Source organism: Chlorocebus sabaeus, chromosome 11, assembly GCF_047675955.1.
Source record: "Chlorocebus sabaeus isolate Y175 chromosome 11, mChlSab1.0.hap1, whole genome shotgun sequence".
NCBI lineage: Eukaryota > Metazoa > Chordata > Mammalia > Primates > Cercopithecidae > Chlorocebus > Chlorocebus sabaeus.
Window position 1 is genome coordinate 47276104 of NC_132914.1, and position 27193 is coordinate 47303296.

General features: G+C 51.0%; 2 protein-coding genes across 6 annotated transcripts in view; one reads left to right on the forward strand and one right to left on the reverse strand.

Annotated features, from left to right (window-relative positions):
* KCNH3 (potassium voltage-gated channel subfamily H member 3) overlaps positions 1-5595 on the forward strand; it is a 19315-nt gene extending 13720 nt beyond the window's left edge. For both annotated transcript variants that reach the window (XM_008003150.3, XM_037997172.2), the window contains 5 exons: positions 1936-2153; positions 2900-3231; positions 3649-3755; positions 4469-4545; positions 4640-5595. In XM_008003150.3, the coding sequence (XP_008001341.2) occupies positions 1936-2153; positions 2900-3231; positions 3649-3755; positions 4469-4545; positions 4640-5239 (1334 nt within the window). In that variant the 3' untranslated portion in view covers positions 5240-5595. The remainder of the gene's footprint in view (positions 1-1935; positions 2154-2899; positions 3232-3648; positions 3756-4468; positions 4546-4639) is intronic.
* On the reverse strand, positions 5586-15829 carry MCRS1 (microspherule protein 1). 4 transcript variants are annotated; one of them, XM_008003147.3, is made up of 15 exons: positions 15724-15829; positions 14420-14539; positions 13776-13914; positions 13229-13367; positions 12432-12590; positions 12176-12285; positions 11206-11314; positions 10771-10909; positions 7476-7551; positions 7120-7148; positions 6910-7002; positions 6728-6810; positions 6489-6576; positions 6117-6244; positions 5586-6025 (listed from the first exon to the last, which is right to left on the reverse strand). In XM_008003147.3, the coding sequence occupies exons 2-15, from the start codon at positions 14427-14429 to the stop codon at positions 5939-5941; spliced, it is 1389 nt and encodes a 462-aa protein (XP_008001338.1). In that variant the 5' UTR covers positions 14430-14539; positions 15724-15829; the 3' UTR covers positions 5586-5938. The 4 variants fall into 4 exon arrangements, with proteins under 4 accessions (XP_008001338.1, XP_072876812.1, XP_072876811.1 ...); XM_073020711.1 differs by having other exon boundaries at positions 12209-12285; positions 14090-14539; XM_073020710.1 differs by having other exon boundaries at positions 14090-14539.
* Between the last annotated feature and the right edge of the window lie 11364 nt (positions 15830-27193).

The window sequence follows — 27193 nt, forward strand, 5'->3', positions numbered from 1 at the left end:
CTGCTTATATGTTTTGGATGAACTACTTCCCTGTTGACTTGGAGGCTCTGGATGTCCTGGTGAATGAATGCCTGATTCCCCGACCCCAATCATGGTTGGGTTCTCTGCTTTGCCTTCATACCCTCTCCTCACCTACCTTTTTACTCGAACGTCCAAGTGCATCCTGCCTGCTCCTGGCAGCTCTGTGTTCTGGCGCCTGCTTCTGTTGATGAACTGATGGAAGCTAAGCATATGCAAAGTCCATTGTGAGGAAGGAAGTAGTTTGATGAGCTGCACCTGGCGGGCAGTCTATGGTCCTGAGACTGTGCCCTCGGTCCTGTCCTGTTTCTCATTTTCTCTCACCTCTTGGATGAAGACAAGAAGCACGTGCTTATCCTATTTCAGACGACACAAATGAAAAGAGAGCACATTCCCCAGATGATCACCATTGAGATCCAAACAGCTCTCAAAATGACCCAGAAGAATGGCCTGAAACCAAGAAAATCAAGTGTTAAACTATACTTAAGTTGGGGTGCATTCTATACTTAAGTTGGAGCAAAAGTCCAGAAACATGTAGAGGAGACGTAAGCTCAGTGTGTGCTGCTGGCGGTGTGAGGTAGTCCATAGCGGGGCCATCCTTTTTGAAACACTTTCTAACAGTCTGAACTGCCTGGCGGTGGTTGAGCTGCCTTGAGGGTAGTGAGTGCTCTGCCCAAGCCCGGACTGCGTGCCTATCCCTGTTGGAAATGATTTTATTTTATTTTATTTTATTTTTTTTGAGACTAGGTCTCACTGTCGCCCAGGCTGGAGTGCAGTGGTGCGATCTCGGCTCACTGCAGCCTCGACCTCCTGGGCTCAAGTGATCCTTCCACCTCAGTCTCCAGAATAGCTGGGATTGCAGGTGCACACCACCACACCAAGCTAAATTTTTGTTGTTGTTGTTGTTGTAGAGATGGGGTTTTGCCATGTTGCCCAGGCTGGTCTCAAACTCCTGAGCTCAAGAGATCCTCCTGCCTTGGCCTCCCAAAGTGCTTGGAGCCATTGTGCCTGGCAGGAATGATTTATAGGGGGTTCTATCTGGGAGGGAAAGGAAGAAAATGATTTCTTTTTGGTCATCTTTGTGTGAGGCACTTTATCTACACTAACTCTAATTTAGCCTCAACATGTCCCTGAACAGACACACCCTATTTCATTGATTCTAAGACACATCTCACCCACCGAACCCCATGTGACATCTCAGATTACATCGCAGGCTCTCATTGATGCCATTTAATAATTGCTGTCAGCCAGGTGGCAGTCTTAACCTGGCTGTGGGAAAACCTCCATTGACCCCTTCTGGTGAGATCAAGAATATTCCCTAGACTCAGTTAAATGCAGCATCTCTTGTGGAGCAGAGACAGCTGGGGCTCAGGAAGGTGAGCCTGGCTGCCTGACATTTTTCCCTGTGCCACACAGGGCTCTAATTTGCTGATTCCAAACACTGATTCCTGGACAAGCTGCAGCTGAATCACCTGTGGGACTTAAAAACAATCAGACTGTGGGGTCTCCCGTAGATACTGTGATGCTGTAGGTAGAGATGGGGCCTGGGTGTTTGTTTTGACTTTTCCACGGGATTCTAATCAACAGAGCCGGCTGTGAACCACTAGAACTGAAGACAGTTCAGTCTGTCTCAGGGCTAAAATTCAGGTTTTCTGGCACAGTGGTTTTGATCCTGAATGTGTTTGAGGGCCTGGGTCACAGAGCTCTTTACCCCAAGCCCTTGTGGGAGCCAGTGAAACAGGCCGCAGGCGTTAGGCCATGTCTCAGGCCTCTTTGCTCCTCTCTGTGCTGGCTTCAAGGCTTCAGCTGCCGAGGCCCAGCCCAGCCCTGAAGGGAATTTCAGCAACCTGCAGCCCCCTCTTCTCACCTCATGGCTGAAGCTCTCAGGGCTTACTGACCTCTGCTTCCTCTGCCCAGGGAAGGGTGACCTGATCGGCTGTGAGCTGCCCCGGAGGGAGCAGGTGGTAAAGGCCAACGCCGATGTGAAGGGGCTGACGTACTGCGTCCTGCAGTGTCTGCAGCTGGCTGGCCTGCATGACAGCCTTGCGCTCTACCCCGAGTTTGCCCCGCGCTTCAGCCGTGGCCTCCGAGGGGAGCTCAGCTACAACCTGGGTGCTGGGGGAGGCTCTGCAGAGGTGAGTGTGCTGAGTACATGCTTGGAGGGGCTGGGGGTGCCGGGGAGCCTGGTGAGGTGGGCAGAGGCTGCGGATGGTGGAGAGCTGTGTGTAAAGTGTGGCCTGGTATGAAAGCCCCCACCTCGGGCAGGGGTCTACACCCTGTCTGCCCTTCCACACCCATGCGCTCAGCCCAGCATGCACAGCCACCCCTGCCAGCTCCCCTTGGCCTGTCTGAGGCAGCCTTATCCCGTCCAGAGGAATCTTAGTAAAGGAAGATGAATGCACTGGTGCTGGCACAGGAAGGGGTGGCTCCTGGGGGTCAGGGGCTGAGCAGGGCAGGGACAGGCACCAGCCCTCCAGGTTGCTTCTGAAGAGAGCCTGGTGGCCCCCTCTGCTTTTTCATGGTGGAACAGGAGTGTTCTGAGCGGCTTTTGAATTGTCCTGGATTGTCACTAATTCCAAACCAGTTTTTAGTGCTGCATTATCTTGGATAGTTTAATTAGGCTGAGGGACCTGGTAAAGGGGTGGTGGTTTCCATATTTGGCTAGAATTTCAAGAGGCAGTTAACACCTCCAGGGCTTGGTGGCTTTAGATAGATTTTAGATTAGGATAGTATCATCTATAGGACCTTCAGTGAGAATAGACGTTGGCTATTCTAACAAAGATGGCTCATCCCTTCCAGGGAGATGAAGCCTTGGTAGAGGAGGTGAGTGGGACACCATAGTGACCATCCATGCCGATTCTCTGTCCCCCACTATCCCTAGGTGGACACCAGCTCCCTGAGCGGCGACAATACCCTTATGTCCACGCTGGAGGAGAAGGAGACAGATGGGGAGCAGGGCCCCACAGTCTCCCCAGCCCCAGCTGATGAGCCCTCCAGCCCCCTGCTGTCCCCTGGTTGCACCTCCTCATCCTCGGCTGCCAAGCTGCTATCCCCACGTCGAACAGCACCCCGGCCTCGTCTAGGTGGCAGAGGGAGACCAGGCAGGGCAGGGGCTTTGAAGGCTGAAGCTGGCCCCTCTGCTCCCCCACGGGCCCTAGAGGGGCTACGGCTGCCCCCCATGCCATGGAATGTGCCCCCAGATCTGAGCCCCAGGTAAGCAGACCCTAGGCCCCCATAGCAGAGATGGTGGTGATGAGGCTGAGGCCCTGGGCAAGTGCACCCTACCCTAGGTGCCCATCTAACCATCTTAATTCCCGCTAGCCTATGTGGGCCAAGCCTGCCTCCTCCAGGAAGCCTCTGTGCTCCTCCTTTCTCCTGCTGTCCCACTCCACTGTGTGGTGTGTGGCACACGCTGCTCTGAACTCTCGCATCTCATGCTGCTCAAGCTTGGCCCCCCAGCTAAACCTCAAACTCCTAGGGGAAGGGACCCCATGTTAGCTTTCTCCTGGGCTCCTGGTCAGTTCCACGCTCCTGTGGCCTGTGTGTGTGGACGCTGGGGCATCCCATCCCATACGACCCCACAGTGGCTGCCTGTCCATTGATTTGTTGTCGTGGTGCCTGGGTTCACAGGGTAGTAGATGGCATTGAAGACGGCTGTGGCTCGGACCAGCCCAAGTTCTCTTTCCGCATGGGCCAGTCTGGCCCGGAATGTAGCAGCAGCCCCTCCCCTGGACCAGGTACCAGGGCCCCGGGATGGTCTAGGTTGGTGGGCAGCCCCTTTGCCTTGTGAACCTCAAGCACTGCTGGCCTCTGAGCCACCAGTGTTAAAGTAACTGGCAGACTGCCTGGAGGCCATCTCACCCCACTACCCCTCTGTGCTGTGCGGGCAGGGGAGTTTGGTGGTGAAGACCGGCACTTTAATTTTGATGTAGCCAGGAACTGGGTTTATGTCCTTGCTCTGTCAGTTTTCTAGCAGTGTGAATTTGGCTTCTCTGGCCCCAGCTTCCTGTCTGTAAAAAAATGGGTTGTTTATATTATATAATGTAACTTAAAACCTTAGCACAAAGTCTGGCTAACTGCAGGGATAGAGGGCCGGGGAACCAGGGGTGAAAGTGGCTCCAGGCCAGGGAAGTGAACAAGGTAACGAGCTCCTAGAAATGTCCATTTGCCTGGAGGACAGAGCAAGTAATAGGCACAAAGAACAACTTTTTGAGGGGAAGAAGAGCGCTAGGCAGTGTGGCTGAGGGGTGCTGGGCCTGAGGGCTGCAGGGCCTTCCCTGCCCATGGAAGTTTGGGCAAAATTCAACACCTTGGGCAAGGCCAGAAGAGATGATCCTAGGAGTCAGGTCCTACCAGGTCAATGTGGTCTAACTGCGGCAAGGCCTAGACCCTCCCACTGCCTGTCTCCTCTTACCAGCCCCAGCTGATAACCCCATCCTACTACCCACAGAGAGTGGCCTGCTCACTGTCCCCCATGGGCCCAGCGAGGCAAGGAACACAGACACACTGGACAAGCTTCGGCAGGCGGTAGGTGAGGGGGAAGGTGGAGGTGAGGGGGGTGCCAGGGGCAGGCACTCCATGGCTGACTCCATTCTGACCTCACCTCCTCCCTCCCCCGAAGGTGATGGAGCTGTCAGAACAGGTGTTGCAGATGCGGGAAGGACTACAGTCACTTCGCCAGGCTGTGCAGCTTGTCCTGGCACCCCATAGGGAGGGTCCATGCCCTCGGGCCTCAGGAGAGGGGCCATGCCCAGCCAGCGCCTCCGGGCTTCTGCAGCCTCTGTGTGTGGACACTGGGGCATCCTCCTACTGCCTGCAGCCCCCAGCTGGCTCTGTCTTGAGTGGGACTTGGCCCCACCCTCGTCCGGGGCCTCCTCCCCTCATGGCACCCTGGCCCTGGGGTCCCCCAGCATCTCAGAGCTCCCCCTGGCCTCGAGCCACAGCTTTCTGGACCTCCACCTCAGACTCAGAGCCCCCTGCCTCAGGAGACCTCTGCTCTGAGCCCAGCACCCCTGCCTCACCTCCTCCTCCTGAGGAAGGGGCTAGGACTGGGCCCCCAGAGCCTGTGAGCCAGGCTGAGGCTACCAGCACTGGAGAGCCCCCGCCAGTGTCGGGGGGCCTGGCCTTGCCCTGGGACCCCCACAGCCTGGAGATGGTGCTTATTGGCTGCCACGGCTCTGGCACAGTCCAGTGGACCCAGGAAGAAGGCACAGGGGTCTGAGTACCAGCCCTAGAACTCAGTGTTGCCAGGCGTGCTGCCATCTGCTGTTCAGCCCAACCTCAGAGTGAAGACAGGGTGGCGGCCACCCCATGGACTCCATGTGGCCCGCTGGCTCAGGGCAGGGAGCCTGGAAGCAAAGGAGGGCCTGGCTCCTGACTCTCAGAGAGGGTGGGCTGGAGCCCTGGGGCAGGCCCCTCCTCAGCCTGCTCCTCCGACCTCCCGGTCTCCCTCTGCAGGCTGGGGGCAGAGACCTGAGGACAAGGAAGGGCTTTGCCATCCCCTGCATGTGCCCCTGCCTCTACCTGTCCCAAATTTTTATATTAAAAAAAATAATAATAAAAGAAACTACTTTGGAACCTGTTGCTTTTTATTTACAAAAGAAAAACAATAAAGGAAGAGTCTGAGGCTAATCTGCTGGAGACACGGGAGTGAAGGTGGCAATGTGGGGTAGGGTTGTTTTTAAAGAGAGGAAGAGCGGGAGGGGCTCTGGCTCTAGGGAAGCCCGAGGTTCTCAGCCTCTGCTGGCTTCACAACGGCCAGACCTATCCTCCTTCAAAGGCTCAAATTAATGGCCCGCAGCTGAGCCTCCCACTGCCCAATCTGGGCAGGTTTTTCCAGGAGCTTGAGTTCCCAGCTCAAGGGGGCTGGAGTGGCAGGCGAAACAGGCCGGAGAGGGCCCACGAGTCCTGCCACCACTCCTCACTGTGGTGTGATCTTGGCAGCCTCGGCCCGGATGAGGGCAATGAGGTCCTGGTTGATGAGGAAGACGAATCGCAGGCTGGCGATCTGGGTGGGAGACAGAGGTGGGGTCAGGCTTGTGTACTGGCTCACCATGCCTAGGTCTCATCCTGGCCTTCCTGCCTCCTCCCCAGCTCACCTCCACCACAGAGTTGTTGCTGAGGCGCCATTTGGAGCCACACAGCACTGGCCGTCCATCGATGTAGATGGGCCGTCGACCCTCATTGGCAATGAAGAAATCACCGTTGTTCTTCAGCTTGATGACACCTGTGGAAGCAGAAAGGAAAAAGGGATGATGGGATTGGGAGGGACTGATGGGATGGGGAGAGGCCAGAGAGCACCAGGAGCCTCCATGGACCAGCTCTGCTTCCTGCAGACACCAAGGAACCCCCGCCTCAGGTAGTTCACGAGGGTCCCCATGGACATCAAGCCCCAGGGCTAGAAAGGACAGCGAGAGGCTGGGAGGGACATCCTCACACTGCTTCCTGCTGGGGCAGCAGGTGGGGGATACCTTGTTTCCGGGAGATCTTCCAGGCTGGACCCTCCAGAGACAGGTCCACATCAATCTGGTTATCCTTGGTTGCTCTGCCCAGGGTGATCTGGGGAAATGGGGCAGGTGAGGGCTGGGACCTGAAGAATTGGGGGAGTAGGTCTATGCAGGCCAGAGAAGATGAGAAACCAAGGACTACACAGAGAAAGGCACTGACAGAGGAAGCACGCGTAGGAAGGGTGGGGATGGGCCTGCCTCACCTCACGTGAGCGCATCAGGTACCGCACCATGCGGCCCCGCAGCACTGCCAGTGTCTGGTTGTCGAAGTCCGGAGAGCTCATGCCTAGGGGAAGAGGGGGTTTGGAAGAGCCTACCCCTGAGGGCCAGAATGGAAGACAAGGAACCAGGGCAAGGTTGCCTTCTGGTGCCCGGGCCTCCTCACCTGTGATGCTGTCCACTAGCACCTGCCACTTATGCAATTCCTGTTCCAGCTGCCGAATCTCTCGCTTCTGGCGCCGGTCAGCCACCATCAGCTCTGGGGTGAGGTGAGGTGGTAAGGAGGGACGCTCTGAGGCCACCAGCACCTTGTACTGCTCCTCTTGATACTGGCAGGCGCTTCCATCCCCTCACTGCCCCATCAGGCCACACTTACCATGTTCCAGGACCTCATCTCGCATGTCCCTGAGGGGCAAGAAGAGAAGGAAGATTTAGGTCCACTTTCAGCTTGCCTGCTACTTGGCTCATTAGGGCATTCCAGAGCCCCTTTAGCCAAGTGGCCTGGAAGGCGGTATTATTAGGCCTTGGCCCAGCTTCCTTCTCTGGGGTTGGGCTGGGGATAAGGGTAAAGCAGCGGAGCCTAAGAAGGCCCCAGTGGGAGGGGAGGGGGCTCAGCCAGAGGGGCCAAGCACCAACAGGAGCCCAAGGGCTGGGGTTGGGCAGCCTGGGGCGCTCTACCCGACAAGAGGGACTCGGCTCTCTCCACCCCTTCCTGTGTCTCCAACCACTCACTTGAGCTTACTGTCATCAATCAGGTCCTCCGCATCAGAAAAGTTCAGCACTTGGTCCCCTTTGGGCAGCGGCTGCACTGAACAAAGGACAGAGGAAGCGTGAGCACCAAGGGTCCTGCTGAACCCCATGATGCTGAGCGGACCACTAAGCCAAGTGCAGCTGCAGACTGCGCCGGGTGGAGAGCCCAGCACCAGCAAGGGCGCCCATACCAGATTAGGCTGGGCTCTAATTTGGCACAAAGCATCTTTAGGCTTAGCTGAGCGTAGAGGTGGTTCTAGAAAGGGAAAGAAATTAAAGTTGACCTTTTGTATGGGCTTCTCGGTGCGCAAAGGGCTTTGATTACACAGCCTTGAACTAAGCTGGGGAGGCACTATCATTAGCTGCATTTTACAGATGAGGAAACAGACACAGGAGCGGGGTTAAACTATGTGACCCTAGTTTGGGATGGAGCCAGGATTTAGATCCTGCTCTATCGATTCGAAATCTCAACCTCTCCTTCCATCACATCATATGATCTCCAGCATTTCTTGCCACGCTGTGAGGGGCTGGGAGGCACCTGCCAGCCAAGTTCCACTGAGAAAGTATGTGCTGGTGGGCGCCGCCCCACCTTAAGCCAATGTCTCTTGATCTGGGGTCATGACCTGCTAATGGGTCATGAAGTTAGTTTCATTTTTTTCAAAAAATGAAATGGAATAGGATAGTGAGCATCAGAGCCCATCAGATATGCTCAGGATAAATACTATTTCATGAAAGTCTTTGTTTTTCTGGCCAAAATGTGAAAGGAAGTGTGTGCCCACAGACCTAGCTACTCGGAGCATGAGGCAAGATCTCTTGAGCTGAGAATTCAAGTCCAGCTGAGCAACATGGCAAGACCCTGTCTCTTAAAAAAAAAAAAAAAAAAAGGCCGGGCGCGGTGGCTCAAGCCTGTAATCCCAGCACTTTGGGAGGCCGAGACAGGCGGATCACGAGGTCAGGAGATCGAGACCATCCTGGCTAACATGGTGAAACCCCGTCTCTACTAAAAAATACAAAAAACTAACCGGGCGACGTGGCGGGCGCCCGTAGTCCCAGCTACTAGGGAGGCTGAGGCAGGAGAATGGCGTAAACCCAGGAGGCGGAGCTTGCAGTGAGCTGAGATCCGGCCACTGCATTCCAGCCTGGGCAGCAGAGCGAGACTCCGTCTCAAAAAAAAAAAAAAAAAAAAAAAATTAAAGGGATTAAGGCTCCCCAAATCTGAAAACCTCTGTCTTTAGGCCAGCCGTTCCCAGGACTGAAGGGTGTGCTCTGTAGCAGCTAGTGGCCATGCAACTGTCAACTGAAGAAGTGAGGGGGGAGTGTGTGGGGGGCCACAGATGCTCCTCTTCCTCCCGCCGAGGTGAGACCGTACGGGGGGAAATGAGGCAGTCACTCCATCAAGTCCCTCCCCATCAGAGTTGCCTCAAGTTCCACGAATCTCATGTTCAGCTGACTTGACAGCTAAGCAATGTGTCCTGCCTGTTCCTAGGGTCTCCTAGCTCTCAATGGCAAAGGATAAATCAAATCCCCATATACAAAACTCTTGAAGGAAGGAATAAAACTTTCACGATAAGGCTTTTAGTTAACAAATAAATTCGCACAAAATAACTTTCTTTTTTTTTTGAGACGGAGTCTCACTCTGTCATCCAAGCTGGAGTGCAGTGGCGTGATCTTGGCTCACTGCAATCTCTGCCTCCCGGGTCCAGCAATTCTCCTGCCTCAGCTTCCTGAGTAGCTGGAATTACAGGTGTGCGCCACCAGGCCTGGCTAATTTTTGTATTTTTAGTAGAGGTGGGGTTGCACCATGTTGGTCAGGCTGGTCTGGATCTCCTGACCTCGTGATCCACTCACCTCGGCCTCCCAAAGTGCTGGGATTACAGGCATGAGCCACCGCGTCCGGCAAAACTTTCAAAATAGTGACAAAGGAACTAGCTTTAGCAGTAAAAAGAAAAGTTATCCAGTCAGTATCTGTTCTCTCTGTGGGCATTCTGTGATATCTGAGTCTGAGGAAGAGGCAGAATTTTGGAAGCTGCAGGAATAAAGAGGGCTGCCCCCTGGGCCACTAAAATCAGAGGTCCTTAGGAATGGAAGATGGGGCCTCCCTCTGATGAGATTTCCTAAAATGCTCCTGCAGGAATACTTTTTCCTAAGCAGAAGCTGCAGGGCCCTGGTAGTAAGGTGATGGGTACCAAAGAAGTTTCATGTTTGAACTGTGTGAAAAACTATGTAGAGGGCAACGGGCAGTACTTTTAGAAAGTGAGAATGTGCTTGTACTATGGAAATCAGAACCTGAATTACAGACCTCACTGGGGAGTTCCTCTAGTTTAATCACACTGTTTTCTTACCCCCTGTCACTGGGAGAGGGAGTGCTGTGCTGCTGGGGCAAGAGGAAGCAGGGAGCAGTGTGGCCCTTGGGGAAAGGGAGACAGATGGACTGGGTGTGAAGTCCCAGTGGGGATTTATGAATCGCCTGAGGGCACCTTGACAGCACTGACAGCCTAGTAGGAAGAAAAGAGGAAGAAGGAAGACAGAATGAAGAACGGAGAGAGGCAAAGAGCAGAAAAGCTCAGAAAAAGTGGTTATTACCTCTAGGGTGGAAAACAAAGTGAAGGGTGGGCAGGGAAGAGGACTTTATTTTGCTCATGTTTGAATGTTATCCATAACAATTAATGTGTTATTTATGTGAGGATAAAGTGTGTCATGAAAAAACAAAAGAAGTGGTAGATAACTCTGCTATTTGGACCTTTTGCCCAAGATTCCAGGCAATGTTGGCTACTCTTTTTTTTTTTTTTGAGGCAGAGTCTCTCTCTGTCGCCCAGGCTGGAGTGCAGTGACCGGATCTCAGCTCACTGTAAGCTCCGCCTCCCGGGTTCACGCCATTCTCCTGCCTCAGCCTCCCGAGTAGCTGGGACTACAGGCGCCCGCCACCTCGCCCGGCTAATTTTTTGTATTTTTTAGTAGAGACGGGGTTTCACCGTGTTAGCCAGGATGGTCTCGATCTCCTAACCTCGTGATCCACCCGTCTCAGCCTCCCAAAGTGCTGGGATTACAGGCTTGAGCCACCGCGCCCGGCTATGTTGGCTACTCTTATGATGATGCTGAAGACCATCCCAGCCACTTTCTCTGGAAAAGAGTAGGTTTTGTTGCAATGTGAGGTGAACAAGACACTGGGGTCACTGAGGAATCTGTTACAGGGCACCTGAAGGCAGCTGTGTCGAGTACTTCAGACACACACATGCACGTGCACACACCCCCATTCTGCCAGCTCCTGGGGCGTTACCTGTCTGGTCCTCCAGCAGGTAATACTGCTTCATGAGCTGCCAGTGGGCCTGCAGGGCCTTCGCGGTACGGGCCAGGTAGAAGGCATCGGGGTGTCTATGCAGCAGGTCCTGGAAGGTCTCTAAGGTGGGCTGGCTGGTCTGGAGGGCAAGAAACATTCTCTAGCCATCTGGGCTTTTTCACACATGCCTCTGCCTTACCATCTCTACCTCCCACCTCAGCACCCCCCAGGAACTGGAAGAAGCAAACTAGTCACCCAGGGAGTCAGGCTTGGCTCTTCCTAAGGCCCCTGTCACAAAGGCCCCTGCCGATGTGCATGCATGTGCATATGCACACATCCAGACAGTGGGTGGGGAGCTCTCCACATCAGTGGTTTTCTAGGTGGTCCAGCTCTCCCTGCGCCCTGATCCTCCACTTTCCCAGCCCTCAGCCTTACCGATCCCACTTTGCTCAACAGCTGCTCCTCAGCCTTGCTGAACAGGGCCTTGCTCTGGATGGCTGCAATAGCCTCTGGGTGCAGCTGCCTCATGGCCTGACAGGCCAACCTGGACACAGAAAGATACAGAGGGGAGGGCTGAAGGAAAGGTGTCTAGCAATCTGTGGTTCCTACTATTTCCCCCAAAGCTACAGGCTTTTGAGATCCAGAACCTAGAGGCCAGGCCCTCATTAGAAAGGGCCTAAGGCTTAGCAGATAACCTGTGGCTTCACAGGTTTGTCAAGTGAATGAACAGCCAACTCACAAAACGGAGGCCCCTATGTCCCCTTCACATCCAGTCCTTCCTGACGCTGAGCCTCGGACCAGCTGCTGCTCCCTCCAAGTTCTTCCTCCTTACTTGGCCAAAGCTGTCACCCCCTAGCCACTGCCTACCACCACCTCTTTCCAAGCTCAGCCCAGTCCATTTCCTATCAGAACTGCGGCTACAACTTAAGTGGTGCCAGGGTCTGTGGAGATGATGGGTGTTAAGCATCCAACCAAGCCCTGAAGACATTAAGTGACTGAGGAGGAGGAAATGTGTGCTGCCATGTGTACATGAGTTTATTTGGAAGCCTGTGGCTACTGGAGCTAGAAGTGGGCTTGGTGTTCTTTTATTAGAATGAAACTGTAGGAGGTCAATGTGGGAAGGTTGGAAGTGACCTGCCCAAAGCCACAACACACACAGTGCACTCCGGGCACTCATTTTAGTCTTCTCCCCCATGCTATTCCCTCTGCCTTCAGACTCCCTTGCTTGGAGACAGAAAGAAACTTCTCTTTGAAACCTCTCAGGCCTCAGTATCACCCCCAAGGAGCCTCCAGGAGTCCTGACTCCCAGACCCCTCCTGGGGCCCTGGTACAACTCCCTCTGCTCCAGGACCCAAATTCTGGTGTCCCCAGTACCTCCCCACTGCTGGAACCAGCTCCCACTCACTTGGAGATGACAGGATCATAGAGCAGGGCGTACCAGCGCTCCTGGACTTCCCGAAGGGTGAAGCGGCAGCTGAACTTCACGCCCAGGTGGACGGAGGTCAGGTCGTTGGTCTGCAAGGCCCCAGAGGGATTTGCTCCAGCCTTGGAGCTGGGAAGAACCCTTCTTTGCCACCCACAGGGCCCTGCTGGGCTAATTTTGGGGTGCGAACTGGAGGCTGGGGAGAAGGGAGACACTAAGCGTATGGCAGGAGCACTACCTGCAACACAGCATTTATGAGCAGGAGGTCATCTGCAGGCTTCCAGCGGCCCAGATCCTTGGTCACCTGAAGTGGCTGTTTACTCTTCTTTACACGCTTGGTGAGTCCAGGGGCTGGGGCTGGGCTGGGTGGCACAGGAGTGCTGGGGGCTTTGGATACCTGGGCAGAGAACAGGAATAAACCGAGCTCAAAACCAGCATCCAGTCAGCTGGCGCTTCATGACTAGAGTTTCACATACTCCGTGGCAGCGGCAGCGGCAGCCCCAGCCCCAGCCTCAGCACCAACTCCAGCCCACAAAAGGAAGTACAGGAAAGGAGCTCAGCTTTCTAATACCCACCCCCTCCCACCAAGTTACTTCTATATAGTCCTTGACCATATGGGGTCTTCTCTTTGCTGGCGGTACCCCCGACCCCAGAGTGAAAGGTGGGTGGGGAGGATACCGGGAAATCACTCTTGCTGGTGCAGTGTCTAGGGCCAGAGCAATGCCACCTGGGGGTTATTTTTACACTCTGCAGTGCTGGGAACAGGCTGTCTGCTCCCAGAATAGATGCATGCTCCATGCCTCCCACACGGAATGTGATACAGGATGCAATAGCAGGGTTGGGGGTGGGGGCTGCAACAAAAAATGGGGAGTAGAGAGAGGTGGGTTCCCAGGAGAGAGGCATCTGAGATGAGGGCTAGGGCAGCTTGGTCCTCTCACCAGCCTGCTCTGCAGGGCTCCTGGCAGCTGGCAAAGGTTCTGGGGAAACATGAAATCTGGCACTACCTCCCATCCCCTAAGTCTCCCAATTCCTCACCTTCTTCTTCTCACTGGAGGAGGGTTCACTCCCTGAACAGCGCCCTGGTTCCACCCCACTGGCCCCCTTCGCCCGGGTAGAAGACTTTGCCAGGCTGCTCTCCACCAGCTCATCATCAAACTTCTTCCTCTTGATGAACCTGTAAAGGGCCTGCCCAGTGAACACTCCTTACCCCACCCTGGTACCCATTCACACACACCCAGCCCATAAAAGAGAGCAGGTGCCCAGTAAGGTGCTAACTGCTCCAGCCTGCTTTCACTTTACGCCACAGTCCAGCTCAGCGGCCATGGAACTGCTACACTCCAGCCCTCTGAGATGACAGGGGATCACATCACAAAGACTTCACGTCAGAGACCTAAGATCTCCCCCCCCGCCCTCAGTCCCACAAGGAAGGATTTAGCAGGGACAGGAAAAGCACAAGGCTCTGCCAATATAAGGCTCCAGGGGGGCTCACGCAGCCATTCCCAACAGAGGTGGAGGCATGTGGCACTTAACGCCATAGACCTTCTACCCTTTCCCAGTTCCTGGCCCTCCGAACCCTTACTACCTGGAAGAGCTTCTCCGTTTAGGGATGGTGCCCAAGGCCTGGGAGGAGGCTCGCTTCTGCCCTGCCAGTGACTCCTCATCCTCTGAGCGGCTGGCAGTGCCTGATGCCATCAGGGATGAATCTAGCAGCCCCTGAGAATCTACAAAGAGAGAAATGGTGGATTCGGGCCTCCTCAGATCCTAGAGCCTCTGCAAATGGGACCCCTCCTCAGCCCCCTTGCCCTGCCAGCCCTCTTGGCCCCTCCCCTGCCTCCTTGACACTTGAGGTTTTAAGGTAGCGTTCCTTGGCCATCCAGATCCCATCTGGGCTCAGACCTGGCCCAGACCTTCCACGCTGGGCAGTTCCCCCGGTGCCACGTGTCATGTCGTGCAGCACATGGTGCTCAGGTCAGACTGGTGATGCCGACACGCTGGGCTCTGGGCATAACTGCTCCCTCTGCCATCAAAATGCAGCCATGCTAAAGAGCAGCAGCTCAACAGCAAGTCAGTCAATTGTGGCTCTGCCGACAGGTACATGGGTGGTGCTGGCCCAGGGGGAGGTGGCAAGGCCTAGCCAGGACCGAAAGACACACGTGCCAGGCACAGGGTGGAATCAGCAGACCTTGGCGCCCGAGCATTTGGGGAGCTGTCCCGGCCTCATACTACCTTTGTCCATCCTCTTACAGTCCCAAAGCCACTGGTTCCAAACCACAGGGCTAGGAGGAAGGATCCCACAGGCTCATCCAAGGATTCTGACCAGGTGAGCTTAAAGGCTGAGAGGAGATTCTGCAAAGGAGAAATGAGGCTCCCTGAGGCTCAGATTTCCAACTGGCCAGCCTCACTTCCTTATACTGGCTCAAGTCCCCCAGGGTCCCTTAAGCTAGGGAAGATACAAGGAGAGGAAAGAGGCATAAGGCCCCACTCTGCCAATAATAATCTTAGACATTAATCTTGTGAAGGTCACTGGCACCTTTCAGAGTATGATAACAGCTATGGACTCCAGAAAAGTGTGCAAACACATATTATTTTAGAGGGTTCATGGACCCTCTAATTCTACTGGTATCTCCTAGGTTATGCGCCTTGACTATAAACTAGCAAGAGACAGGGGATTCCTCGGTCCACTTTTTCTTTACTTCAGCTGTCCACTCAGCTCAGCAGCACCAGCCTTCCCCTCCCAGGCCAAAGCAGGAAAAAAAGAAAGGGAGACAAAACTCCAAACAGTCCATCTCGTTGGGTTTTTTTTTTTCATTTGGGGTTTTTACTGAAGACTTAAAAGTGGTATTTGCATGAGATACCATCTCGTTAAAACCAAAAACCACTGTTTGGGAAGTGCGTGATTATCAACCTCCCTGCGCCCCAACAACCCCTGGAGAACCCAGGTACTGGACTTTCTCGGGGCGTTCCTCTCGTGAGTTCCCACTTCTTCTAACCAGGGTGGCTCCTAGCTCTGCCCCCAGGTGAGCCTGTCGCTCTCCGCTCCACAGGCTACGACTGAGAATCTTGACATCTGAGGAGAGGGCGAAGGGGCCCGAGCTTGCCGGCAAACTGAGGTAGGGTCTGTGCCCGCTTCCCTGGCCCTCCGCCCCTCGTTCTCCCACGAGTGCACATCCAAGGTGGGGGATTGGTCCAGGTCTGTCTCAAGAACTCGGGGTAAGAGCACTGATAAAGTCACCTCTGCAACTCAAAGCAGAGCACCAAGTAGCCTTGGTTTGAGACCCACAGGCTGGTGGCTGGAGAGGTGGGGGTAAACTCGCAAGCCCAGTCTCACCCCGCGAGCTCCATGACTTTGCGCATGCGTAACACCTCGAGCCAGATTCTAACCCGGTCCGGCCCACGCATGCGCAGCTTTTCGGGGCGCCACCGGGGCGTGGCCCCAAACTTTGGGGGGTCGTCCCCGTCGGCACTCTGGAAAACTCCATTTCACCCCCAACTCCTCTAAGAACCCTCAGAGGCGAACCGCGAGGTCTCACCATTCCTAGACTGCCAGATCCAACAATTTCTCCGCGGCGACGGTAGCAGCCGCAGGGCCAAAGCCGGCTTCCGTGAGGTACGTCTACTTCCGGTTTACGAACCAGGGGCTGGCAACCTCTTCCGGTTCGTCTTGGCAACGTGTGTGAAGGGGGCGTGGCCAGGGGCGTGGCCATTTTACCGAAGGTTTAAATATTTTACTAATAGCGGAAAGTAAAGGCTTTCCTAGTTGGGACAGCATATAGGGAAACGTTAGGGATTATAGGCACCGAGGAGGTAGCCTGGCTTGAGGGGCCAGTTAAAGGGAAAGGCGAGACTTAGGGCGAGACCGAGCGGGGCTAATTGAGGCGACGCGGGAAGAGCGGGACCGCGGACTGGATTTCGACTTCCAAATTCACGCGAGGTATAGGAGTCTAAGGGTTGCGCAGGACGTTATGCACTGTTTGACTCCTCCAGCGCCTTTAGAGAAACTTCTGTCAGGCTCGCCTGCTAGCACTAGTCGGGGAGATAATGTAAACAGGGAGATGTGGCGGACAGAAAGTGCAGGGAGTCTCTGAGGAGCGGATGGAGGATCATGGGTCGCTTTACTAAGCAGAAAAAGACTCTGCGAGGAGTGGTGTCCGCTTGGTCCCATCAGCCGGACCCACCTGGACGGCTGGGGCCACTTGTGGTCGCCGGGAGGTAAGAGAGAAAACCAATGGAAGCACCTTCAGAGGAGAGTGCCTTGGAAGGAATCTTGGGATGGGACAACGAGCCTGTCGGAAAAATTGGGAATTTGGGGCTGTCAGAGATGCCCTGGAAAACTAGAAAGACTGTTCTCTAAAAGAGGAGTTCTATTTGTTTTATGCTCCCTTTGCGAGGTACTCAAGTGTAGCAGTTACAGAGAGACATACTTCAGCTCGGAATAAGAAAGATTCAGTTCCAAAACTGCCCATCAGAAGTGTCAAGCACACATCACATGGACATTGCCAGAGAATTCAAGTGTCCCAAATGAGAGACTGGCCGTTTTGGCCCTGACAGTATACGACAGTCCTCTGCTTCAAGAGTACCCACCTCATTTACTGTTCTGTGGACTTGCTTAATGAGTACGTGCTTATTTTAACTCTCGTGAAAGATTGTGAGTTTTATTTTTTAACAGGCACTTGATTAAATATGTTATGTAAACTTGTGAAAATATCAGAAAACCAATGATTTTTTTTTTTTTTTTTTTTTTTTTTTTTGAGACAGAATCTCGCTTCATAGCCCAGGCTGGAGTGCAGTGGCACAATCTCGGCTCGCTGCAAGCTCTGCCTCCCGGGTCTCGGTTCAAGCAGTTCTCCTGCCTCAGCCTCCCAAGTAGCTAGGATTACAGGCACGCGCTACCATGCTCAGCTAATTTTTGGGTTTTTTTGTAGAGACAGGTTTTTACCATGTTGGCCAGCCTGGTCTTGAACTCCTGACCTCATGATCAGCCTGCCTCGGCCTCCCAAAGTGCTGGTATTACAGGCGTGAGCCACAGCACCCAGCCTGAAATAATTTTTATAAAAAGTGATTACATCGCCGGGCGCGGTGGCTCAAGCCTGTAATCCCAGCACTTTGGGAGGCTGAGACGGGCGGATCACGAGGTCAGGAGATCGAGACCAGCCTGGCTCACACGGTGAAACCCCGTCTCTACCAAAAAAAATTCAAAAAACTAGCCGGGCGAGGTGGCAGGCGCCTGTAGTCCCAGCTACTCGGGAGGCTGAGGCAGGAGAATGGCATAAACCCGGGAGGCGGAGCTTACAGTGAGCTGAGATCCGGCCACTGCACTCCAGCCTGGGCGACAGAGCGAGACTCCGTCTCAAAAAAAAAAAAAAAAAAAAGTGATTACATCGAACATTAATAATATTAATATTATTAAATATAAAGGCCGGGCACGGTGGCTCAAGCCTGTAATCCCAGCACTTTGGGAGGCCGAGACGAGCGGATCACGAGGTCAGGAGATTGAGACCATCCTGGCTAACACGGTGAAACCCTGTCTCTACTAAAAAATACAAAAAACTAGCTGGGCGAGGTGGCGGGCGCCTATAGTCCCAGCTACTCAAGAGGCTGAGGCAGGAGAATGGTGTGAACCCGGGAGGCAGAGCTTGCAGTGAGCTGAGATCCGGCCACTGCACTCCAGCCTGGGCAACAAAGCAAGACTCCGTCTCAAAAACAAAAAAAATTATTAAATATATATGAAATGATAACTATTAAAAACATACAAAGGAAAAGACAGTTGAAGGAAATGCACCAGAATGTTCACATATGTCCAAGTGTTAGTAGTAGTAATTTTTTAAAAAATTATTTTCCAACTTTTTTATACATGGTTTTTAAATTTTATTTTTTTGAGACAGAGCCTTCCTCTGTCGCTCAGGCTGGAGTGCAGTGGCACGATCTCGGCTCGCTGCAACTTACACCTCCCGGGTTCAAGCGATTCTCCTGCCTCTGCCTCCCGAGTAGCTGGATTGCAGGCATGTGCCACCATGCCTGGATACTTTTTGTGTTTTTAGAGATGGGGTTTCACTATGTTGGCCAGGGTGGTCTCAAACTCCTGACCTCAAATGTTCCACCCACCTCAGCCTCCAAAAGTGCTGGGATTACAGGCGTGAGCCACTGCGCCCGGCCATATTTTACAATGAAAAAAAAAAATAGGTTCTACACAACTTCTTTTTATTGGTTGATTGATTTTGAGGCAGAGTCTCACTCTGTCACTCAGGCTGGAGTACAGTGGTACAGTCTTGGCTCACTGCAACCTCCACCTCCTGGGTTCAATTGATTCTCCTGCCTCAGCCTTACAAGTAGCTGGGATTACAGGTGCCCACCGTCACGCCTGGCTAATTTTTGTATTTTTAGTAGAGACGGGATTTCGCCATGTTGGCCAGGCTCATCTTGAACTCCTGGCCTCAAATGATCCACCTGCCTCAGCCTCCCAAAGTGCTGGATTACAGGCGTGAGCCACTGCACTGAGTCACAACTTCTTGAGTGAGAAAGGAGAAAGGAAAACTCTTGGCTTCCAGCTGCCTGAGGTAATTCCTTCCCCCAAGGTGTCACTAGGGAAAGGTGGTGGTCCCCATCATCTCCTTTTTGGTGCCTGGAAACTCAAACTTCCCCTCTGGTCCTCAATCCTCCCTACTACTGGAGAAAAAGAAACCTGGGCACCCTTGTGGTATGGATGCAGTGATTTCTAAAGGGCAGCTTTCTGCTCAAGATTGTGAGTTTTCTGTTTACACAGTGTGGTAGACTATACTAGCTATAGTTAGTTATATATAGTATAGTATCTATACTAGATGAAAATTCTCAGGATGGTCTTCTATGAAGAGGTGATGACTGAGCTGAGATTTGATAGTCGATAGGTGACCAGTCATGCAATGAGGTGGGGTACACTGACCCCATCAGAGGGGATAGCTGTGGTTCCAAAACTGGAAGGAGTTTGGTGAGTTTGAGGAACAGGAAGGAGCCTGATGTGGCTGGAGCAGGGCGATCAATAAAAAGAGGGAAAGAGTTGAGAACAGAGAAGTCATCAGAGGGCAGCCCATGCCAGCCCATGTAGTTCTCAGTATGGATTTTGGTCTTTATTCTTAGTTCATTGCAAAGCTCTTAAAGGATCACAAGCAAGGGCATCCTATGATACGATTTAAGTTTGAAAATGATCCCTCTGGCTGCTTGTGAAGAATAGATTGCAGGGGGCAAAAGAGGAAGCAGAGAGATCAGGTAAAAGGGTATTGCAGTGATCTAGGTGAGAGGTAAACCCAGGTGGTAAACCCAGGTGGGCATGTGGGGGTGGTGAAGATGGACAGGAACTGTGACTGTGTTACATTTTGGAAATAAAACTCCAAGGAGTTGCTGATGGATTGGATATGGGATATGAGGGAAAAGGAAGAATCAAGGATGGAACTGAGATTTTTGACCTAAGAACCTGGGTGGATGGTAGAACCCCCTGCTTCAGAATATATCCAGAATGTGACCCTATCTTAGCAGTTTTCCATGGTCTGCTGGTCCAACTCCCCATTATCCATTATCTGTTACCTGGAATATAGCAAGAGTTCCCTAACTGGTCTCCCAGCTTTCATCCTTACTGCCCTTCTTTAGTTTATTCACAGCAGCTGGGGTATTCCTATTACACTGGCAATCTACTCACATCCTGCTTCTGTTCAAAGTCCTCCATCTTCCTCAGGATAAAAGCTCATGGCCCAGCCGCTGTTGCTTCTCTGACTTCACCTCCTGCTCTTCTCACTTGCTCTTTCAAAAATTTCAGTCCTTATCCCCTGTGCACTGTACTTCTTCTTGGCTTTATCCTTAACCCTTCTCCTTAGCCCTTATTATCTTCTAATGTATGATATAGTTTACTTATTTTTTTCTGTTTACTGTAAGTTTTCCAGTAGTGGAATGTAAGCTTTAGGAAGGCAGGGTTTTTGTCTCTTGTTCACTGCTATAGTAGGTGCTTAATAAATATTTATTCAGTAAGTATCTTACGTAAATTGACTGCAGAGAAGAAGTCTGTGGGAGGAGCAGGTTTGTACAGGGGCAGAAACAAAAAGTTCTGTTTTAGACATGTTAAGTTTGAGGTGCCTGTAAGGCATCTTAGTGGTGCTGTAGAGTAGAGAGGTGGGCACATTAGTTGGATCAGGGAAGAGGCCTGGACTGGAGATATCCACTGGGGAATCATCATCAGGAAGATCTGGATGTGGATGCGTAGGAAGAGAGTGTGCATAAGAGAATGAGGAGGGCCCAAGACCATTTCTTGGGGCATGCCAACATTTAGGGCAAGGCAGAGGAAGAGGGGCAAAAAAATTAACCAAAAGAAGAATGTGGATAAGGAGAAAAGCTAGCAGTGGCACCCATCATCCAGCTTCCAGTTAACTCTCCCTGGCTCTAGAACAGTGGTCCCCAAGCATTTTAGCACAGGGACTGGTTTTGTGGAAGACAATTTTTCCACAGATGGGGGGTTGGGGAACATGGTTTCAGGATGAAACTATTCCATCTCAGATCATCAGGCATTAGATTCTCATAAGGAGCGTGTGACCTAGATCACTCGCGTGTGTAGTTCACAACAGGGTTCTCCCTCCTATAAGAATCTAATGCCACTGCTGATCTGACAGGCGGCGGAGCACAGAGCTCAGGTGGTAATGCTCACTTGTCTGCTGCTCACCTCTTGCTGTGCAGCCCAGTTCCTAACAGGCCACAGACTAGTACATGTTGGGGACCCCTGCTCTAGAGTAGTCTTTCATAGGCACTCTTTCCCCGGGGTTGATGTGGTTTACAATGGAGGCCACATTCAGGTTCCTTCTGGATCTTTGCTCAGTGCCCCAGGCTTCATCTTCTGGGGGATTAGAACACAGTGGTTAAGAACATAGGCTCTGGCCGGGCGCGGTGGCTCACGCCTGTAATCCCAGCACTTTGGGAGGCCGAGGCGGGCAGATCACTTGACCTCAGGAGTTCGAGACCAGGCTGGGCAACATGGCAAAACCCCTTCTCTACCAAAAATACAAAAATTAGCCGGGTATGGTGACACACATCTGTGGTTCCAGCTATTTGGGAGGCTGAGGTAGGAGGACCGCTTGAGCCTGTAGAGGTCAAGGCTACAGTGAGCCATGATCGCACCACTGCACTCCAGCCTGGGGGACAAAGTGAGACCCTGTCTCAAAAAAAAAAAAAAAAAAAAAAACCTCCAAAAATATGGGCTCTGCGAGTACGTGGAACTAAACAGTCAAAAACAACATAGGCTCTGGAGTCATAGTACGTGGTTTGAAACTGCCTCTATCACCTATCAGCTTATGACTTTGAGCAAGTTACATTATTGTGCCTCAGTTTCATCATCCGTGGGGAAATAATAGTCCCCACTTCATTAGAATGGTTGTGAGGAGTAAATCACTTACTACTGAAACAAACAGGTGGTGTATAGCAAGTGTTCAAAAAATGTTAGCTGTTGTTACTGCTCTTAGGGCTTAGGTCTGAGTGCCTCCTGCCAGGTGGTCTGACTCTAGGACCCAGACTTTGATAGCACAGCCCCTCCCCACTCTTGTCCACTAGAGCAGGACTAGTTGCTCTCTTACCTAGGGCTGCTACCTCCTGGGACCCAGTCAGAGGACACAGGATCTTGCTGCTGTTGGCTCAAGTATTTTATCTTCCTAGGGAGTCAAATCAAATAAAGCTGTTGACCAATACTAAGTTACCTTGGGATTCGCAATGCAATTTAAGTCAGCATACACTGTACTTGAGATCTGTATACTGTGTTTTTTGTTTGTTTGTTTGTTTGTTTGTTTCTGTAAGGGAAGAGAAACTATCTGCAAGGGAAGATTCTCAAACACAGATTGAAACCCTCTGAGATATCAATCCCCTAGGTTAGTAAATCACAGATAAAACTGTATGAAACCTCCAGCTTCTGTAACATGATAAAATAAACACATTTTACTCCAAAAGCCAGAATCATGCTTACTGAAGAAATCTGGATTATTCTCATTAATTAGGTGTGTTACAAGGATGGCCCCTATGACTCTTTTTATTTAATTTTCCTTTGGAAGTACTGGCCTACGTAATTAAAGAAGAGAAAAGAAATGAGATATAAAAACTAGAAGAGTTAAAATATTTATGATATGATAGCCTACATGAAAAATCCAAGGATATCAACTGAAAAACTAACACAAGTAAGATATTTTAGGCGAATGGGTAGAAATGAGTATTTTTTAAAAACTGCCTGTTTGACAATATAAGAGAATAGATTGTATTGTTTGCAACAGCAACAACACAGTAAACCAAGCGCAATAAATGTGCTAGATCTAGGTACCTGCATTAATCTGTTTTCACGCTGCTATAAAGATAATACCAGAGACTGGTAATTTATAAAGGAAAGAGGTTTAATTGACTCACAGCTCCTCATGGCTGGGGAGGCCTCAGGAAACTTACATTCATGGCAGAAGGGGAGGGGAAGCAGGCAACTTCTTCACAAGGTGAAGAGAGAATGAGTGTGAAGGAGGAACATTTACATAACCATCAGACCTCGTGAAAAGTCACTATTATGAGAACAGCATGGGGGAAACTGCCCCCGTGATCCAATCACCTCCCACCAGGTCCCTGCCTGGACATGTGGGGATTATGGGGATTACCATTCAAGATGAGATTTGGGTGGGGACACAGAGCCACACCATATCAGTACCCAAAACTAAAATGCCACCAAAGGAAGTCTGAATAAATGGGAAGGCATATTCTATTTTTGGGTGGAAAGACTCACTATTATAAAGATGTCAGCTCTCCATAAATTAATCCATAAATTTAACACAGATCTAATAAAAATACCAACAGAGTACACAACCTGAATATAAATTCATATGGAAATTTTTGCATCAGGGATAACCATGTTGCTTCAGTAGCATCCCCAGAATGAAAAACAACCAACCAAAACAAAACAAAAAGAATAGCCACGAGAACATTTTGAAAAGTAAGGTTAATGAGAGGAGAAGTGCTATACCACATATTAAAACAATAGTTAAAATAGTAAAATCCAGAGAATACTAGCACACACATAAGCATTTTGATCAAGAGAACATAATAGGCCGGGAGTGGTGGTTCATGCCTATAATCCAAGCACCGTGGGAGCCGAGTTGGGCAGATAACCTGAGGCCAGGAGTTCAAGACCAGCCTGGACAACATGGCGAAACCCTGTCCCTACTAAAAATACAAAAATTAGCCTGGCGTGGTGGTGTGCACCTGTAATCCCAGCTACTCAGAAGGCTGAGGCAGGATAATCACTTGAACCTGGGAGGTGGAGGTTACAGTGAGCTGAGATCACACCACTGCCCCTCCACCCTGCATGATAGACTGAGACTCCATTTCAAAAATAAATAAATAAAAAATAACATAATAGTCCAGAAATAGACTTCAGGCATTAAAAAGTTTAGTAAATGATAAAGATGGCGTTGTCTGTCAGTAGGGAAAAATGGATGATACAGTAAGTAGCAATGAGACAATTGTGTAGTCACCTGGAGAAAAATAATGTGGTATCTCTTTTCAGTTCTTTTTTTGTTTTTTGAGACAGAGTCTCGCTCTGTCACCCAGGCTGGAGTGTAGTGGTGCAATCTCCACTCACTGCAAGCTCCGCCTCCCGGGTTCATGCCATTCTCCTGCCTCAGCCTCCCGTGTAGCTGGGACTACAGGTGCCAGCCACCGCGCCCAGCTAATTTTTGTGTTTTTAGTAGAGACAGGATTTCACCATGTTAGCCAGGGTGGTCTTGATCTCCTGACCTCGTGATCTGCCCGTCTCAGCCTCCCAAAGTGCTGAGATTACAAGCGTAAGCCACCGCACCTGGCCCTCTTTTCAGTTCTTACACTAAAATAAATCCGTATGAAACAATTATGTTTAAGCAAATGTAAAAGGCCAGGCTTGGTGGCTCATGCCTGTAACCCCAGCACTTTGGGAGGCCGAGGCAGGCAGATCACTCAAGGTCAGGAGTTTGAGACCAGCCTGGCCAACATAGTGAAACCCCGTCTCTACTAAACATACAAAAAATTAACCAGGTGGGTACCTGTAATCCCAGCTACTCGGGAGGCTGAGGCAGGAGGATGGCTTGAACTTGGGAGACAGAGGTTTCAGTGAGCTGAGATTGTACAACTGCACTCCAGCCTGGATGACAGAGTGAGGCTCCATTTCCAAATAAATAAATATAACAGAGTAAAACCACAAATTTATAATGTCGCTGTAGAGAAAGTATTTTCCAGAATGGCACACATTTTCTCTTAGCTTAAAAAAAGACAAATTCTGTCAACATAAAAATCTATAATTTCTACAGAGCAAAAAACATAAACAAAGACAAATGGCAAAGTAGGGAAAATATTTGCAACCCATATCATAGTCAGAGGGGCTAATTTGCTTAATATGTAAAAAATCTCTACAAATCAATATGAAAAATAACAAATTCAATAAGAAAATGGGATGGTTAATGGAAAGATAAATGTCTCTTAAACACGAAAAAATACTCAGCCTCACTCACAAGACAATTGAAACTACATTTAGTATAATTTTTCACCCACAGATTGGCAAAAAATCTAGATGTTGGACACTTAGCCTTGGCATGGTTGTAGGGTAATACGCACTCTCGTGTTGCTGTTAGAACTGTAATTCATTAAGACTTGTCAGAATTACAAATGCGTAGAATTTCTGATCCAGTGTACTTTCACATATGCAAAATAAATTACATATAAAATTATCAGCCATGTGTGGTGGCTCACACCTGTAATCCTAGCACTTAGGGAGGCCAAGGTGGTAGGATTGCTTGAGCCCAGGAGTTCAAGACCAGCCTGAGCAAAGTGGCAAGACCTCACCTTTACAAAAAAAAATGAAAATTAAAAAATTAGCTGGGTGCTGTAGTCCCAGCCACTTGGGAGGCTGAGGTGGGAGGATCTCTTGAGCCCAGGAGTTCAAGGCAGCAGTGAGCTATGATCACGCCACTGCACTCCAGCATGGGACAAAGGGAGACCACCTCTCTTAAAAAGAAAAAAAAAAAGAAAACAGTTATCAACTGGAGCATTGTTCATACTAGCAAGTTTAGCAAAAACCACCTCACACATCTCTCACTAGAGGACTAATTAAATAAATCATTGCACATGCATACAATAGAATATCATATAACCAGGCTGAAGAGCTGTCACAAAAATCTTTATAGGCCATGATTGAACTTTATCCTAAGAAGAATGAAGAGCCATTAATGAATTTTTAAGCAGAAGTGTGGAATCAGACCTGCATCTTAGATGTCTCTGGCTTAGTATGGAGCATAGATTGAAAGAGTAAAACAGAAGCCAGGGAGATTAGTTGGTGGCCCGATTTAGGGTAGTCACTGAGGGGAAGACACAAAAGATGTAGACGATGACAGGGCTTGGTGAGAGATTGCATGAATGGGTGCAGGAGCTCAGGCACCTGGGATGCCCGGTTCAGGCTTTGGCAGTGGATGAGGCTGGCAGATACACAATGAGACCAGAGGCACAAGTGGAGCCACAGGGGTTGGGGGTGAGAAGGAAACGTGATGAGTTTCATTTGCATTGATCAAGTTGGAAGGGCCAGTGGGCAGCCAGTTGGAATGTGCAGTTGAGCGTTTGCGTATACAGCTCTATGACTCAGAGGAGAGACTGGAATTGGGGATGGATTTGGGAATCTTCATTGTACAGCTGATATTTGAGGCAACAGGGCAATCTGAAGTCATCTTGGGATGTCCTATGGCATGAGAGGAGAGTCCAGGCACTGGAGCAGCCCCTAGGGAACACAGGCAGAAGAGAAGGAAAATCTGCAGGAGCTGGAGGAGTGTGGGGAACGTGGGTGGGAAACCAAGAATAGCATCATATCACAGACCTTAAGGAAGAGTGTGCTTGGGTTTTACTGGTGTCTGTCTCTCCCTTGATTTAAAATCCTCCACATAAACTGGGTTTTATTTTTCTTTGTTTTCTCCCCATCTGTCTTATCCCACCTTGAATGGAGCACGAAGTTTTGTGTATAATAACTATGTCTGTGGACAAGCAAGGGCATGAGTGAGTGACTACAGTTGTAACTGGTTCTTTACCTGACTGTCGCGCACACCTCCACAACTGCTCCTCTCCTTGTTCTCCCTGTCTCCATTCTCTCAATTCTCCACGCTGCCATCAGTGGCTCTCCACTGCCTACAGAGGAGCATCCTCTGGTTGGCCTTCAAGCCCATCCACATCCAGTCCCAGCTGGTCTTATCTCCTATAACATATGGTGTGGAACTACAGCCACACTGGCCGCTTGCTGCCACATGAACATGCTCTGTGCTTACAGTGTCGTCTTCCCTTGGATTTCCTGCCCCGCCGCCCCCTGCGATAGTTCCACCCATCCTTCCACATTTCATGGAGATCCCACTTAGCCCCAAAGGCCTCCCCAGACCTTCACTGCCGTGGATGTCTTCCCCGTTCTCCGTTGCACTTTGTCTTGCGTTCACACACTAGCTCCCTACCGATTACTACTCTTTCTCCACACTGGAGTGTGAGGGGAGTCTGTCCCAATGTCGCCATTCCCCCATGGCTTGCTTCTCCACCTTTTAAGTCTCTACTCAAGCATCACCCCGCGAGGCTTGCCATGACCCCTCTGTTTTCAGCGCCAACTCCAGCACTTGGCACAGTACAATTGCTGAAGGAGTGGTGGCTGGATTGTGAGTCCTTGAGAGTTCAGGACAATACTTGAATGTATTTCTGTAACTGTGCCAGTGCTTTGCATCCAGTCAGCACCCTGTGTTTGCAGTAGGCTCCTGGGAAATGAGTTTTACTCACTTCCGTGCCCCTGCTGCCTAATACAGATCATGGCACCACAGTAGGTGCTCAATAAATGTTTAAGGAATCAATAAATGAAAACTTACTCATTTAATTGCCCCCAGGAGCCTCCAGAGAGGCCACTGGCTGTGCAAACTCACTGGTTTGTGTGTGCTTCCTGCCAGCGCTGACAGGCTGCCTTATGGACCGGTGACAAGCTGTGTC

Bases quoted from the DNA above. Each gene is read 5' to 3' on its own strand.
- MCRS1 (XM_073020710.1), bottom strand. From the start codon at position 14,138: ATGACACGTGGCACCGGGGGAACTGCCCAGCGTGGAAGGTCTGGGCCA. The intron at 12,591-13,228 runs GTGAGGAATTGG...TTCTCTGCCCAG, and splicing joins CCTCCAGTGAGAAGAAGAAG to GTATCCAAAGCCCCCAGCAC. The intron at 6,577-6,727 runs GTGAGGCAGGCC...CCATTTCCCCAG, and splicing joins ACCTGATGCGCTCACGTGAG to ATCACCCTGGGCAGAGCAAC.